We start from the raw sequence: 13,281 nt of genomic DNA, 5'->3' as shown, positions 1-13,281 counted from the left end.
TACAATCATCAGCTCCCATTTCTATCGGCAACACTTCATTGCTGAGAGGTCTCGGGTTTGATACCTCTACAGCGTGCTGCTTTTTCGTGATTTTTTCCTGTTGTGCTACAGTACATGTGGAAGCTTTCCATCGCGTCCGCTCGCTACAAAGGCGTCCGCAATGGCCCGGCCCAATCGGTGCGTATCCTGTGCGGAGGAGCGTCCATTTGCCGCAAAGTGCGGCGTATAGGAGCTCCCGCATGCCGGTTCTTCGTCCGAGGAGACAGACTGCTGACGACGAGAACGTTAGGCACAGCCATAGCACTTCACCCCTCTCAAATCTCAACTTACTCATTATTAACACATAACCAACAGCTCAAGCATGGGCAGGATTTTATAACCGGCTCCAAATACAGACAGTATAACATTAGCACCTCTGTTCGGAATTTTAAAATTGTTCAAAAAAAAAGTTTTTACCCTTAAAGAAAAAACACCTCTGAACGTTTTTTTTTGCCTTTTTTTTACTGAAGATGATTAGCAAGAGACGACTCGTCCGGTGATTATACTAAAAGTCCATTTCTTGTATGCCATTGTTTTACTTTTACAGAAGATATTCCTCTGTAGGGCTTTTCTTACCCCTCTTGCAAGGCCACTAGGGAAAGTCTTCCACCCCTTAATCTCCACCGGTAAGCCCGTGACTTTGCCTTCCCTCTGCATGCTGCTTCGGCGGACGGTGGCGAGGAGGAGATTCATGGTGCCCCGACTCCATCTAGTAGATAGGCAGGGTCGTTTGGATGGATGGCGGCGCTTCTTCTTAGAGTCAGTCCTCCGGGTTCCGATCCTCCTCAAGTTCGTCTGTTGGGATGAATTAGACAGAGCTCTGCCGTAGATTCCTGCCAGCTCCTCAGGGCGGCAAGATCAGTGTTTCTCGCCGTGCATACGCAATGACGATATTTGGTGTGAGGATCTTCAAATCGATTCAACGACGAGAACTGTGGCTCCAGGGTGGTGGTCCTTAGGGGCACGTGCACGAAGACATCTCGGTCGTCATCAACAAGGTCAAGCCGGCTCTAGTATGGGACCGGCGACAGCGGCTCGTTCTGGCGGTCGCAATGGTCGTTCGGTGGTCCATGGACCTTGGTGTAATTTTTATTATGTTTGTGATGCTTTGTACTTTCGATGAATCTCTATAACAGATCTGATCTTTTCTGATAAAAAAAGGTAAAAGAAGATAATCCTCTGCTCTTGGTTCTGATTTGCTACGCTTTGGACCATCATCATCAATGCTTAACAACAGGTCCGGTCTTCTTACCCTCTCCCAACTAGATCCTTGACCCCAGAGTACACCTCTATATGTATCTTGAACAACATCCAGCGTAACCTTTAGAGATGAATAAATTTGCTACGGTTGTCCACAAAACAAGAAAGAAACAAACCCTTGTCTGGCCTTTCAAGTCTCAGGATGGATGGATTGATAATTAACCTCTTGTCATCTTCTTTTCACTGCAACAGTGTGCGCAAGCACAGCGAGGTGCATAGCCTTGTTCATCAGGCCTTCTCAGAGTTCCAGGTCTGATGAACCTGATGAACTGACGATGTCGCCGCCCAATGCTGCACGGTACGATATTACCATGTTTTGAAGAAGACTTGGCTATGGCTTTGACGGGTGGCTCTGCGATGCACCGGGCTCAAGTGAGTACGCAAATGTTTCGGTTACAGCCACCAACTCAAAGAGAACAAGAGAAAAAGGCAATCAATGGAGGCAAAGAATTAGTAGAAGAAGAAGAAAATAGCTTTCAGAACCAATCCTCGAGGAAGGAATTTGCGCTACAAAGTTTACCATCAGTCCACTGGCAGCGACACACGCAGCCAGCCCAGCAGTCAAAACTACTACCTCGACCATGCTCTACTCAACAGGGTGTGAAAAAAACCCAAAAAAGAGATGTGAAATACTAGTAGCATGCATGCAGGTGTACCTACACTTAGGGCCTGTTCGGTTTCTCTCCGCTCCCGCGACTCAGCTCCCGGAGCGGAGCAAGCTGCTGCAGCTTTTTACGGAGCTGCTCAAACCGAGCTCCGCAGCTCCGCGGAGTTGAGCGGAGTGGAGAGAAACCGAACGGTGCCTTACTCACAGATGCTTCTTCTGCACAGAGTAGCATGTTTCAGCACAACCTTCTCCGCTGCTTCTGCGACTTGGGGTCCATTTTACCGAGGGTTCGGGCCTTCGAGTGGCTTGTCTCCGCAGCAAATTACCAAACAGGGAAAACAAAACCAGATCTCAGCACTGAAGATTCCCCTCAAGAGGGCAACTATCGGTTTATGTCGACCATCAGTGCCTGCAGGAGCAGTCCTGCAAGGGGTTCACCATTCACGCGCTCAGCACAACAAAGACGTATTCTTTTAGCCTACACAAAATTTAGGATACGAGATGCAAAAATTGATTCCACAAACATACATAATAAGCTCATCGCTGTTCAGTACACTGGCCACTGTCGAGGAATAACATATTTCCAAGATTTCGGTTCCCATAGTTTAGGCCCTGCACATGGAAAACGACATCAAGAATCTTGCATCCAAGTCGAAATTACATAACCATATCAATAAATGAGACTGGAATGGACATATCAGAACAACGTGTGCCCATTGTTGCTACAAAAGAGAACATCCTTACACGTGCATTGACTTTTATCAAATTATAGAAAATACAGATGCAGTCACATATGTATACGCATATTTGTCGCCCATATAAATTGTGATTTAGGTGAGATCCAAAATTGTTGCATCAAAGTTAATAGCTACTCCCTCCGTTCATAAATATAAGATGCCGTATTATTTTTATCTAGGATACAGTGGCTACCTACGCTTTCTTTTTCTAGGATACAGTGGTGACCTTCGTATTGAAAGCAAACCGCACCCTTTATTTACTCAAGACATCAGAACACCCTATTAGTTTTTTATGATAAAAAAACAGAAATACCAAATATGTTTCCAAAAGGAAAAACACAAAGAGTGTTGAGTAAAGCTTCAAACTGCAGGCCACAAGATGTACATTTTGCAACACAATGGGCAAGGCTAGAAAAGGAAATGAAATGAAGTAAAACAAATTGAAAGGTACCTTTGATAGGATTGCTTGAACCAGCATGAGATAGATCCTTGTATTCAAGGCTATTGCACCGTCGTTGGAGGTGACCATAAAGTGGCCTCATATTTATAGCTGGGCAGTATCTAATCATGATCTTCTCAAGGGCTGAGTAGTTTCCATTACTACCCGGTACGGATGCCAGATTCTTGCAGTCCACTAGGGATAATGCTTGCAGTAACGGTAGGTCGCCCAAAGAATCTAATGACTCCAGCCCACTGCAATCACCAATATTCAGATTCGTGAGGGTGTCCAATGGCCCTGGCACGGAACGTATCTTGTTGCAGCTTTGTATTATTAAATACTTGAGACATAGCAAAGGATTAACTTTGGGCGGAGGTGACTGCTCTGGCATATTATTGGATGCAAGGTCATTGCAGTGTTCCGACGATGCTGTTGCATCACCCTGCCCCAGTATGAACTCTACACTATGGCACTCTTCTAATGTCAGACTCGTGAGAGATGGGGGGAGAACGAAAAGCTCTGTTAAGTTGACACAGTGTACTATAGCTAGCTCTGTTAGATTGGGCAGGCTTCCTCGAGTACAACATCCTTTCACCTCAGCGAGGCCTATTAGCTCGCTGCAGTTCTTAATGACCAGAATCTTCAATGATACCAAGCTTCGGAGCTCTTCTTCGGGCCAAGAGATGAGCGTATCGCAAGAATCAATATCCAATCTCACAAGCTGACCAAACCATTTCCAGACACCAACTGCTGGCTGCAATGGACTTGATGGGAACAGGAAGCTGCAACCAGTCAACACCATTCTTGAAAGAGATACTTCAGGATCTTGATCAATCTTCGGTGTTGGTGTTGCTTCTGTATCACAAACAGACAGGAATAATTCAGACAAATAAGACATGTACCTGGATTTCAATATCGATAAGGATAGTTGAGGCTTGTCTTCTTCTAGCTCTAGAACTTTGAGTCTGGTTGCTTCAGGCAGAGTTGTCAGCTTTGGGCAGTTCTCAATTCGAACATTCTCAAGTAAAGGAAATGTTGATTCTTCTTGTTCTGTTGCAACCCATCCCTCAAAAATCTCCAAATTTTCAATTCTGAGGTCTTTTAATGCTGGAAATGCTGCAGATGAATTGCTACCGCATAGGATTTGCAATCTGTTCAATCTTTTCAAAACGAGAACTTCAAGGGCCTTAAATTGACCGAATTGTGGAAATTGCTCGCACATCGTACAACCATCTAGGTGGAGCTCAGTCAAATGCTGCAGAAAAGTATGACTTGTCATCCATGTTGGGAAAGCAGTACCTCTGTAAGAATATATTCCTAGAAACTCCAGCGCAGCATGAGGTTTAAGAGCATCAAGCACATTCCTATGTTGGTCCAGTTCCTCGATGCTGTCATCACTCCATTTAAGAGATAGATGTGTGAGTTCCTCTTTATTTCCAAGACTGGATGCTTTAGCATGCTCTTCAGTTACATATTCAAGACAAGATAGCTCTAGCTCACCACCAAGATTTAAGCCACATAGTTCTCTAATAGTACTGCAACCAGGACCAGAACCCACCACAAAATATGTTAGAGTCTGAAGAGAAGTGAGTTGCCCCAGGTCTGGAGGCATGCACTCTAATGATGTGCATCCACTAGCATAGAGGTGACGGAGATTTGTCATATATTTCATATCCTTTGGAAGTCGACAAAGTCTCTTGCAATTACAAACTTTAAGAGTTTGTAGATTATACAGTACGCTTATTTCCTTGGGAAGCTCTTTGATCAATTCATTGTTTGAGAGATCAAGATACCTCAGGTGTTGTAAGTGCCTTGGCCGAAGTGGGAGCTTTCTCAATTCAAAGAGTTGCAGTGCTCGCAGATGACTGTACTTCGACAAGTGTGGTACTGGACCAAGAGGCCTTATATATGTATACAACAATGTCTGAAGAGCTGGAGACTGTTTCTTCAGATGATCATCCAAAAGAGTTCCGATGACACGACTTGATAAGAACAGGTGGCGAGCAGGGCCTGCTGACAACAGCTCCTTTTGATTAGGCCTACCAACTATGGTAAGGCAATCTTTTCCCATAACACATAAGGCAACGTCATGCATAAGATCATGTATCTTGCATACTGTTCTAGAACGAAGCTCACTCTGTTCTCTTTGAGGAGGGGTTTGCTTGACATCTTGAAAGAATGACCTCCAAGTTAGCTCGTCAAAAATTTCTCGGCCTACCTTTTCAAGATTGTCATCTTCCTTCAGTGGTATGAAATCATGTGCCATCCATAGCTGTATTAAAATCTCCACATCAATCTCATAATCTTTTGGAAATACTGCACAAAAAGCAAAGCACTGTTTCAAGTGTAATGGCAAGTCCTCATAGCTGAGCTTGAGTATAAGTAAAGTGTCTGTCTTCTCATTGCAGCTATTGCTTCTGGTCAGTACGTCCGTCCATTCTTTTATGCTAGTCTTGGTACTCAGCATAGACCCAAAGGCTTTGGCAGCTAAAGGAGAGCCCCCGCATCTGTGCAGTATCTGTTCAACCATGTTACTTATCTCAGAAGCATCTATCTTTTGCGAACAGAATGCTCTATTCTCAAATATTTCCTTAAGAAACACTTTATGTAGCTTTTCGAGATTATGGCTATAATCAACACACATCTTCATGCTTTGAGCAACCTTTTCATTACGAGTGGTCGTCAGTACTGCACTACCCTTGCCACAATGCTTGAGGCAGGTCCTGAGTTTTTTCCACTTGTCAGCATCTTCATTCCATACGTCATCCAACACAATAAGGTATCGCTTCCCACTTACTTCATTTTGAAGGTTCTGCAATGCCTTGTCACGGTCACTCTCACTGTCCTGACAGATGCTATTTGCAATCTTAACAACATCAAAATCATCTGACACACAACACCATCTCCGGAGTTGAAAATACTCCTTGATTGCAGGGTCATTGTAGACCAGTTGAGCAAAGGTGGTCTTGCCCAGCCCACCCATTCCAACAATGGGAAGGACAATGAGGTCCCTGTCGCTAGCTTGATTAACCAATATACTCACTATCTTCTTCTTCTCTTCGTCTCTTGACCTGCTGACAATATCCTTCTCGGAGTCGAGTATTATTGAATCCGTGCTACGCCACTGCTTGGATGGTGGTGCTTGCTGCAGGTGTTTCAATCCAAGTTCATTCATCTCTGTGAAAAGGACCTCAATGATGCGCACAATCCTGCGCAGCTTCTTGCCCATCCTGTACCGAAATATAATGGGGCTGTGAGCAGGGAAGAGGCTTACGATGTCAAAGCCAAGCTTCTTGTAGTGTCCCTTATCCTTGGCGTCACGCCGGAGAACCTCATACTTGAATTCGTCAAAGATATCGTTTGCCTCACAGGCCACCTTCTTGAGAGCTTTGAGCCAAGCGCTTACTCCAGATCGGTAAGCTCCTTGCTCCTCCGCATCTTCTATGATATTCAAGATGGCTGGAAGCTTGCGCTCCAGGATCTCACACTGCTCCTCCATGCCATCCATCACCTTGTACCGCTCCAGGAGGTAGCTGGACACCTTGTCCTTCAGCATGGAGATCAGTGGCCCAACTGCATACTCAGCCATGATTGCTCCAACAGTTTGCAACTCACACTGTACAGACACAGGGAAACACAAGTGTGTGCAGAAGAGAAATGGTATATGGGGTGCGGCTGCGCAGATCTAGATCAAGGACACCTAGATGAGCGTGTGTTAGCTGACTTCCCTTTAGAAGAGGGGGGGGGGGGGGGGGGGGGGTCAGCAGAAGTAAATCCTACTATAATACAAGGCCTGCTCTCTCTTTTTATGCAAAGCTAGCTTCTCGTGAGTATCCACCAATCTCGATGTGGATTCCAATTTAATTGGCTCACTCGATTGTGCTCTTCATTGGTTATTTTTAGCTTGTACTCACATGTCTTACTTGGAGCTCCTTGTATGGTAAGACAAACTATTTTGTTTCCCACTGAAGTCATGGACTCATATAGCACAAGCTGTGTACTGCTCATTAATGGAATCATTGGGAAGTAGAAGAGGAGCAGATGGGTTAAGACTTAAGATAACGTTAAGAGATAAGTACTTTGAGATTGGTATTGCCGTGTGTCATGTTTTAAGAGGTGTCTAATTTGATAAAGTAAAGAAGACCAGTTTTAGATAATTTTTGTTTCATCAGCGGTATGATTTGTCTGTGAGATCGAGATCTCAAGACAATAAGGTACATCATCACCAATTTACCATGTGAGAAGTTTTACCTTCAGCCACAAACCGTGTGATAGCATCTGTCTGCTCATAGAAAAATGCACCCAATGTATCCACTTGAAGTTAAGTAACTTTTGCCGATCTCGAGACTAAGATTAGGATATTATTGGCACTTCTAGCAAGAAAGAGTTATTTATTGATGTAAATATAGTCGTTCCACCGGTTACCGCGACCCCCTTTTGTGAGGGGGCACCCCTTCTCCCAAAGTAACGTTTACGTTATACTAGTAGAGAGGGGTGGGTATCACTGACACGATATGGTTGCCCCTCGTAAGGCCATAGCTAGCGTCATTCAAGGAATCTCTAATACTACTAGCAAAAATTATAACTAATTACCCAAACTAGAGTGCCAACACTAGTGCTTGGTTTAGTAGCACACAACTCAGCACGATTGCCAGAAGCACACAACAGCATGTAAATACCCCACAGCCAACGCCACCAAGGACCGATAGTTATCATGAAGATACCTGTTTCTCTCATTCTCAGGGGCATTTCATCGAGCAGAGGAAGCGCAGTCCGTTGCCCGCGCACCAAAGAGCAGAGCACGCACCTTTCTGCGGAGAGGCTTGGCGAGCGAGAAAGCTAGGCCGCCGAGACCTTGGGATACCTCCTCCCGGGCGATCTCGCCGCCATTGCCTCCATTTCTGACGCGGCAGGAGGGAGGGCCGGCGGCAGAGTCAGAAGAAGTTTCGCGGCGGTCCGGCCGGGAGCCGGGGAAGGGCTGGGACTTATCATGTGGCGCGGGGTAGGCCGATGAGGCGGGCGCCGTGCTGGCAGTGGACTCGCGCCCTCGCGAGGCGGCCGGCCGACAAGTCCTCACTGCGGAGAGTGGGAATTTGGACGTGTGCGAAAAGCGTTCTTTTTTTCTCTAACAAATATAACGTGGGTTCAGATTATGTGTACCTGCTATATGTAGAATATAGAAGTTTGAACAAATTTTACAAAATTTGACTTTACAGCAAAACTTAAGAAAACATACAACATATTTTGAAATAAAGAAATTACTTTGCATATTGATTTTACGTTAAAATGGGGCTAAATAGTTTGGTATTGGTTATACGATGTTTTTTCACGAAAAGGCCTAAGGGCAACTCTAACGCGCCAACCTAGATGAACGTGAATTTTATCTATTTTTTTGTCTGTTTCGGTTGCCAGTTTGGCCGACGTCTGCACATGAGCGCGCGTTTCTTGTCAATGCACCCAACTGGCCGACCCATTTGGTATGTCCCGTTCATTTTTTAAATTATCATTCGCACCCAAATAACAACCCAATCCGATTAAACACTACTGAACAAACACATACTCCCTCTGTAAAGAAATATAATAGCCACGTCGGTGCTGTGCCCTGTTTTTCATGGCACGCAGACAAAGTTGTTTATGTCGAATACATCACTCTTAAGTCCAGTCGCGCCATTTGTGAAAAATTACGAGTGAATTTAAAAATTACTCACCTTCAAAAATTGTTCTCAAATTTCAAAAAATGCTCGCCGACTCAAAAAATGTTTACGAGCTTGAACTTTCTTGCGAATTTGAATTTTTTCATGATTTCAGAAAATATTCATGAATTTTTAAAAGTTGATTCCATAATTAGAAAGTTTACGTATACAAAAAAGGTTCACGGATTTGAAAGATGTTTCCCGAAGAAACACAGAAATTAAAAAAAAGCAAAAAATGGAATAGAAAATAAAATAAAAACCAAACAGGAAAAAAACTGAAATGACAAACAGATTGAAAATAAAAGAAGGAAAAACTTAAAAAGATAAAAGAAAAAAAAAGTTCAGGTATTCTTAAATCTTCCCAAAACCGATGGGAAAGAAACTAGACTGGGCCAGCCTTATACATAGAACATGGCTCACTGGAGGGGCATTGAGGCTACCCAATGACCTATGCGTCAAATAGGAATCGCCCAAGTTTTGGCCCATTCCTCCGTGCAGGGCAAGGAAAACAAGGGCTCCTTTTTTTTGTGTGTGTGTGTGTGAAATCAGTGGGAAACCTATAGGATGGAATCTTTTTGAATATACTACAAAAATTGCTTTTTCCGATAAAGATAACTCCCGAACGTGCCGCCTTCTAATCTGTACCGTTCATTCTTTTAATTATCATTCACACCCAAATAACAACCGAATCGAATTAAACATTATTGAACAAACACATACTTCCTCTGTAAAAAAGTAGAATAGCCGTGTAGGTGGTGTGCCCATGGCTTTGCCCTCTTTTTATAGCGCAAGTGCAATTTCGTCCTTGATGGCCGTCGTGCACATTTTTGGCCGTGTCCCCGTCGTACATATTTTTTTGTCTGTGTCGCCGTTCGCAGCCGTTTCGGCGGCGCGCCAATGGTTTTGCCCTGTTTTTCATGACGCGTCCGGAGGTAGTAGTTTACAACTCAAATAAATAAAAATAACATGATTTACATCCAAATAAATTTAAAATTGTACCAAATACATTGAAGAAAAAGATACTTCTGTTGGTTTTCCTATGTGAGTCCACGTATGCTCAATCAATTTATTTATTTATTTTGAAACGGAGGTAAAAGTTTTGCCTCATCTCATTAATAAAGAAGAAGAGAATTGCCCGGTTAGTTAACAGAAAACCGGGCGAAAACCGTTACAACATGCCCACACAGGACACTAGGGCGACCTGGCAACCCACACAAGAACGCACACACGCCGTCGAGGAGGGAAGCGGCGTCGAGGTAGCAATCCGGTGTCATCGTCATCACACCTCTGCCAGGGCGACTCCGACTCCACCATCAACGACCACCGAAGAAGCCCTCACCATAAACGAGTGTCGAGGCCTGCGCCGGACAACGCCAAACAGTCCACCGCACGCGCCGAAGACCAGGCAGCTTCGACTCTGGCAACGAGCATTGCAGGGGGAAAGCGTTGGACCTGCGCCGAGCCAGCGCCGGGACCGACCACCCGTCTCATGTCATCTTAAAGTTGAATGTGAGTTGTCCAATCACGTATTTTTTGAAATTGAGTGAACTGTGCAAACGTTGCCGCTCCATACTCATGCTTAACATTTTCACCCTGATAATCCCATCTGTTGGAAATATGCCCTAAAGGCAATAATAAATTGGTTATTATCATATTTCCTTATTCATGATAAAGGTTTATTATTCATTCTAGAATTGTATTGACCGAAAACTTAAATACAAGTGTGAATACATAAACAAACACGATCTCCCTAGTGAGCCTCTACTAGACTAGCTCGTTGATCATAGATGGTTAAGGTTTGCTAACCATAGACATGAGTTGTCATTTGATAACGGAATCACATCACTAGAAGAATGATATGATGGACAAGACTCAACCGTAAGCTTAGCATTGGATCGTATCACTTGAGTTTATTTCTATAGCTTTTTTCATGTCAAGTACCTATTCCTAAGACCATGAGATCATACAACTCCGGATACCGGAGGAATACCATGTGTGTTATCAAACGTCACTTCCTAACTGGGTGATCATAAAGATGATCTAAATGTATCTTCGAAGGTGTCTGTTGGGTTGGTATGGATCGAGACTGTGATTTGTTACTCTGTGTGACGGAGACATATCTTTGGGCCCTCTCGGTAATACAACATCGTAAAGAGCTTGCAAACAATGTGGTAATGAGTTAGTCACAAGATCTTATATTACAGAACGAGTAAAGAGACTTGTCGGTAACAAAATTGAACTAGGTATGGAGATACCGACGACCGAATCTCGGTCAAATAACATATCGCCGGACAAAGAGAATTGCATACGGGATTATCCGATGTTTGACACGAGAAAAATATCTAAGACTTCAGGAGAAAGGAAGAGAGAGTGTATTTCTCTCATACGCCGGGGAAAGGAAAAAAAGTATGCGGGCGTGCCAGTGTACGAAGTACACAAAGAAATATGATACAGGAAACAAGTATTTCATTAATCTCATTGGAGAAATAAAATTATAAGATCCCATAATAAAAAGGTGCGCTCCATGGCCTACTAGCGCGGCCAGACTGACTGTGGCGATTGTGTGATCTCCTGGTTCTCGGGGCCTCGGAAGGCTTCCGGCGTTAATTACTTCTACGGGTTGCTCCACGGGATACCTCCGATTGAGCTGTGTGGTCGTCTTTGTCGTCTTCGCTTCACGTTCTCCATGCATGATGATGGTGATGTGTGTGTGGGCGGCGGCAGAGCCCGTGTCCTCGTCGGTACACGTGCCACAAGTAGCATGGCCTTTGCGGTGACCGGGCTCGCCCTCGCCGTTGTGCCTCATCGGTCTTGGCGGCGTTGGAGTGATTGTCGTTGAGGTATAGCATGGATTGCGCTCGGCTCAGACTTCTCGATGACTAGTGGCTTCTTGGGGTGTGCAAGGGGCTACGCCTTGCGGGAGTAATTGTCGGTGGACGTACCTCTTCGGCTCTGAACGCGCAGAGGGTGCCGCTGTCGTTGTTCTGGCCGACCCTCGCGACCCTCGTCTATCGTCTCTCTCGCAGAGCATGGACCTGCAGATGACCGATGGTCGCGTGCAAGACGCCAAGACCCAGCCAGCTGCTCTCCTCATGCCGCCTGTAACATGCGTCCCCGGAGCCGCTCGTCATTGCCCAATCGTCCTCGCGCCAGCCCTGCCTACAGGATGGGACACACGCTGCCCGCGTTAGCCGACCGGCTGGGGGCTAGGACGACGACGTGGCCAACCAGGCGATGCGTGTCAGCGGGACCATGATCCTGCTGTTGGCCGCCATCGTCGTCGTGCACGTCTTCATCGCTCCTAGCTAATGGCAGCGCCACCGTGGTCGTCGTCCTCGTCGTCACCATCGCAAGATGAGATGAGCGCCAGCCAGTAGCAGCTAGAGGGGATGAGCGCCAGCCAGTAGCACCAGGGGAGGCGCCCGCTGACACAAACAAAGTATTACGTGTAGCTATGCCTGCCCGTTGCTATAATTGTGCGTGCTCCCGGTCGATCCAAGCATCAAGGAAAATCAATCGAATGAACTTGTTGTTTGTTGCCTTATGTACCTGTATCTTTTGGCAGAAACGCCACTGGCTGCTTGTTGTATCTTGTCTGTTGGATGCAAGCGGAGACGCTGCTCCACTAGCCGAGCACCTGTAGGCTGTCGTAGGAGCTCTTCAACAGGAAGCTCTGTAAGCCTCTGCCCTGCCCTGCACTACTTGGGCAACAACACGAGTAGTGGCATGCCGTGCGAGCTGGCGCGCGCAGAGGAGAGGTCACCGCCTCGCGCTCCAGAGTCGATGGTGGCGCCGGAGAAGGCCTGCACGGGAGACCCCGAGTTGCGCGAGGCCGAGGCGAAGGAGGCTGCCTCGCTGCTCCGAGCAGGCCCAACATGGCGTGCGCGCGGGGCTCCAAGACCAAGGGCCATGGCACCCCGACGCGCTCCGCCCCAAGACACGGCGTGCGCGTGGAGCCACGGCGCGTGACGCTCCAAGACACGGGGCCATGGCTCCCCGTCCCCGGCCGATACCCTTGGCATGGCATGCGCGCGCGGCTCTGCCTCCTCCGATCCCAGCGCCCCGGCAGGGGCAACGCAGCAACTTCGGCGCCAAGGACAATGCCATCGCTTGGCTCGCGTGAAGAGGAGACGGTGAACACGACGCGTGGCTCCTGCTCTTCCGGCTCCTCCCCGCGGGCTCCCAAGTCCAATGGAAGAGATCCCCCGGCGGCGCCGACCTGACGCCGCGGCCTCCACTCTACGCCCGGCCGTGTCCTCCTGCAGAAGATGGTGGCAAACAGCGCTGCATCGCCTCCGCCGCCAGCCCTGGCAACTTCTAATCCACCCGAGACGTCTGGTGGGCCGAAAAAATCCACCCGATCGACAGGCCAGCTCGTCGTGACTTTATCGTTTCTGTTCCGCTTCTTCTATTAATAGTACCACACCGCCTGCTATACAACTTGTTTTGCAGCTTAAATAGCGTGTATCCGGCCATCTATTCGCCGACGACGCAAAGCTGTTCTAA

At 46.5% G+C, this 13,281-nt stretch overlaps 1 protein-coding gene across 1 annotated transcript; it reads right to left on the bottom strand.

Moving 5' to 3' along the window:
- Positions 1-1,749: 1,749 nt before the first annotated feature.
- LOC109773062 (disease resistance protein RGA2) lies at positions 1,750-8,110 on the bottom strand. Its single transcript, XM_020331765.4, has 3 exons — positions 3,095-8,110; positions 2,435-2,518; positions 1,750-2,329 (listed from the first exon to the last, which is right to left on the bottom strand). Exons 1-2 carry the CDS (start codon positions 6,669-6,671, stop codon positions 2,454-2,456), a joined length of 3,642 nt encoding a protein of 1,213 aa, XP_020187354.1. The 5' UTR covers positions 6,672-8,110; the 3' UTR covers positions 1,750-2,329; positions 2,435-2,453.
- Between the last annotated feature and the right edge of the window lie 5,171 nt (positions 8,111-13,281).

The sequence above is a fragment of the Aegilops tauschii genome, chromosome 1 (assembly GCF_002575655.3).
Source record: "Aegilops tauschii subsp. strangulata cultivar AL8/78 chromosome 1, Aet v6.0, whole genome shotgun sequence".
NCBI classification, from domain to species: domain Eukaryota; kingdom Viridiplantae; phylum Streptophyta; class Magnoliopsida; order Poales; family Poaceae; genus Aegilops; species Aegilops tauschii.
This window is presented reverse-complemented; position numbering and strand designations above follow the sequence as displayed.

Bases quoted from the DNA above. Each gene is read 5' to 3' on its own strand.
- LOC109773062 (XM_020331765.4), bottom strand. From the start codon at position 6,671: ATGGCTGAGTATGCAGTTGGGCCACTGATCTCCATGCTGAAGGACAAG. The intron at 2,519-3,094 runs GTACCTTTCAAT...TTCCATGTGCAG, and splicing joins TTCAAGCAATCCTATCAAAG to GGCCTAAACTATGGGAACCG.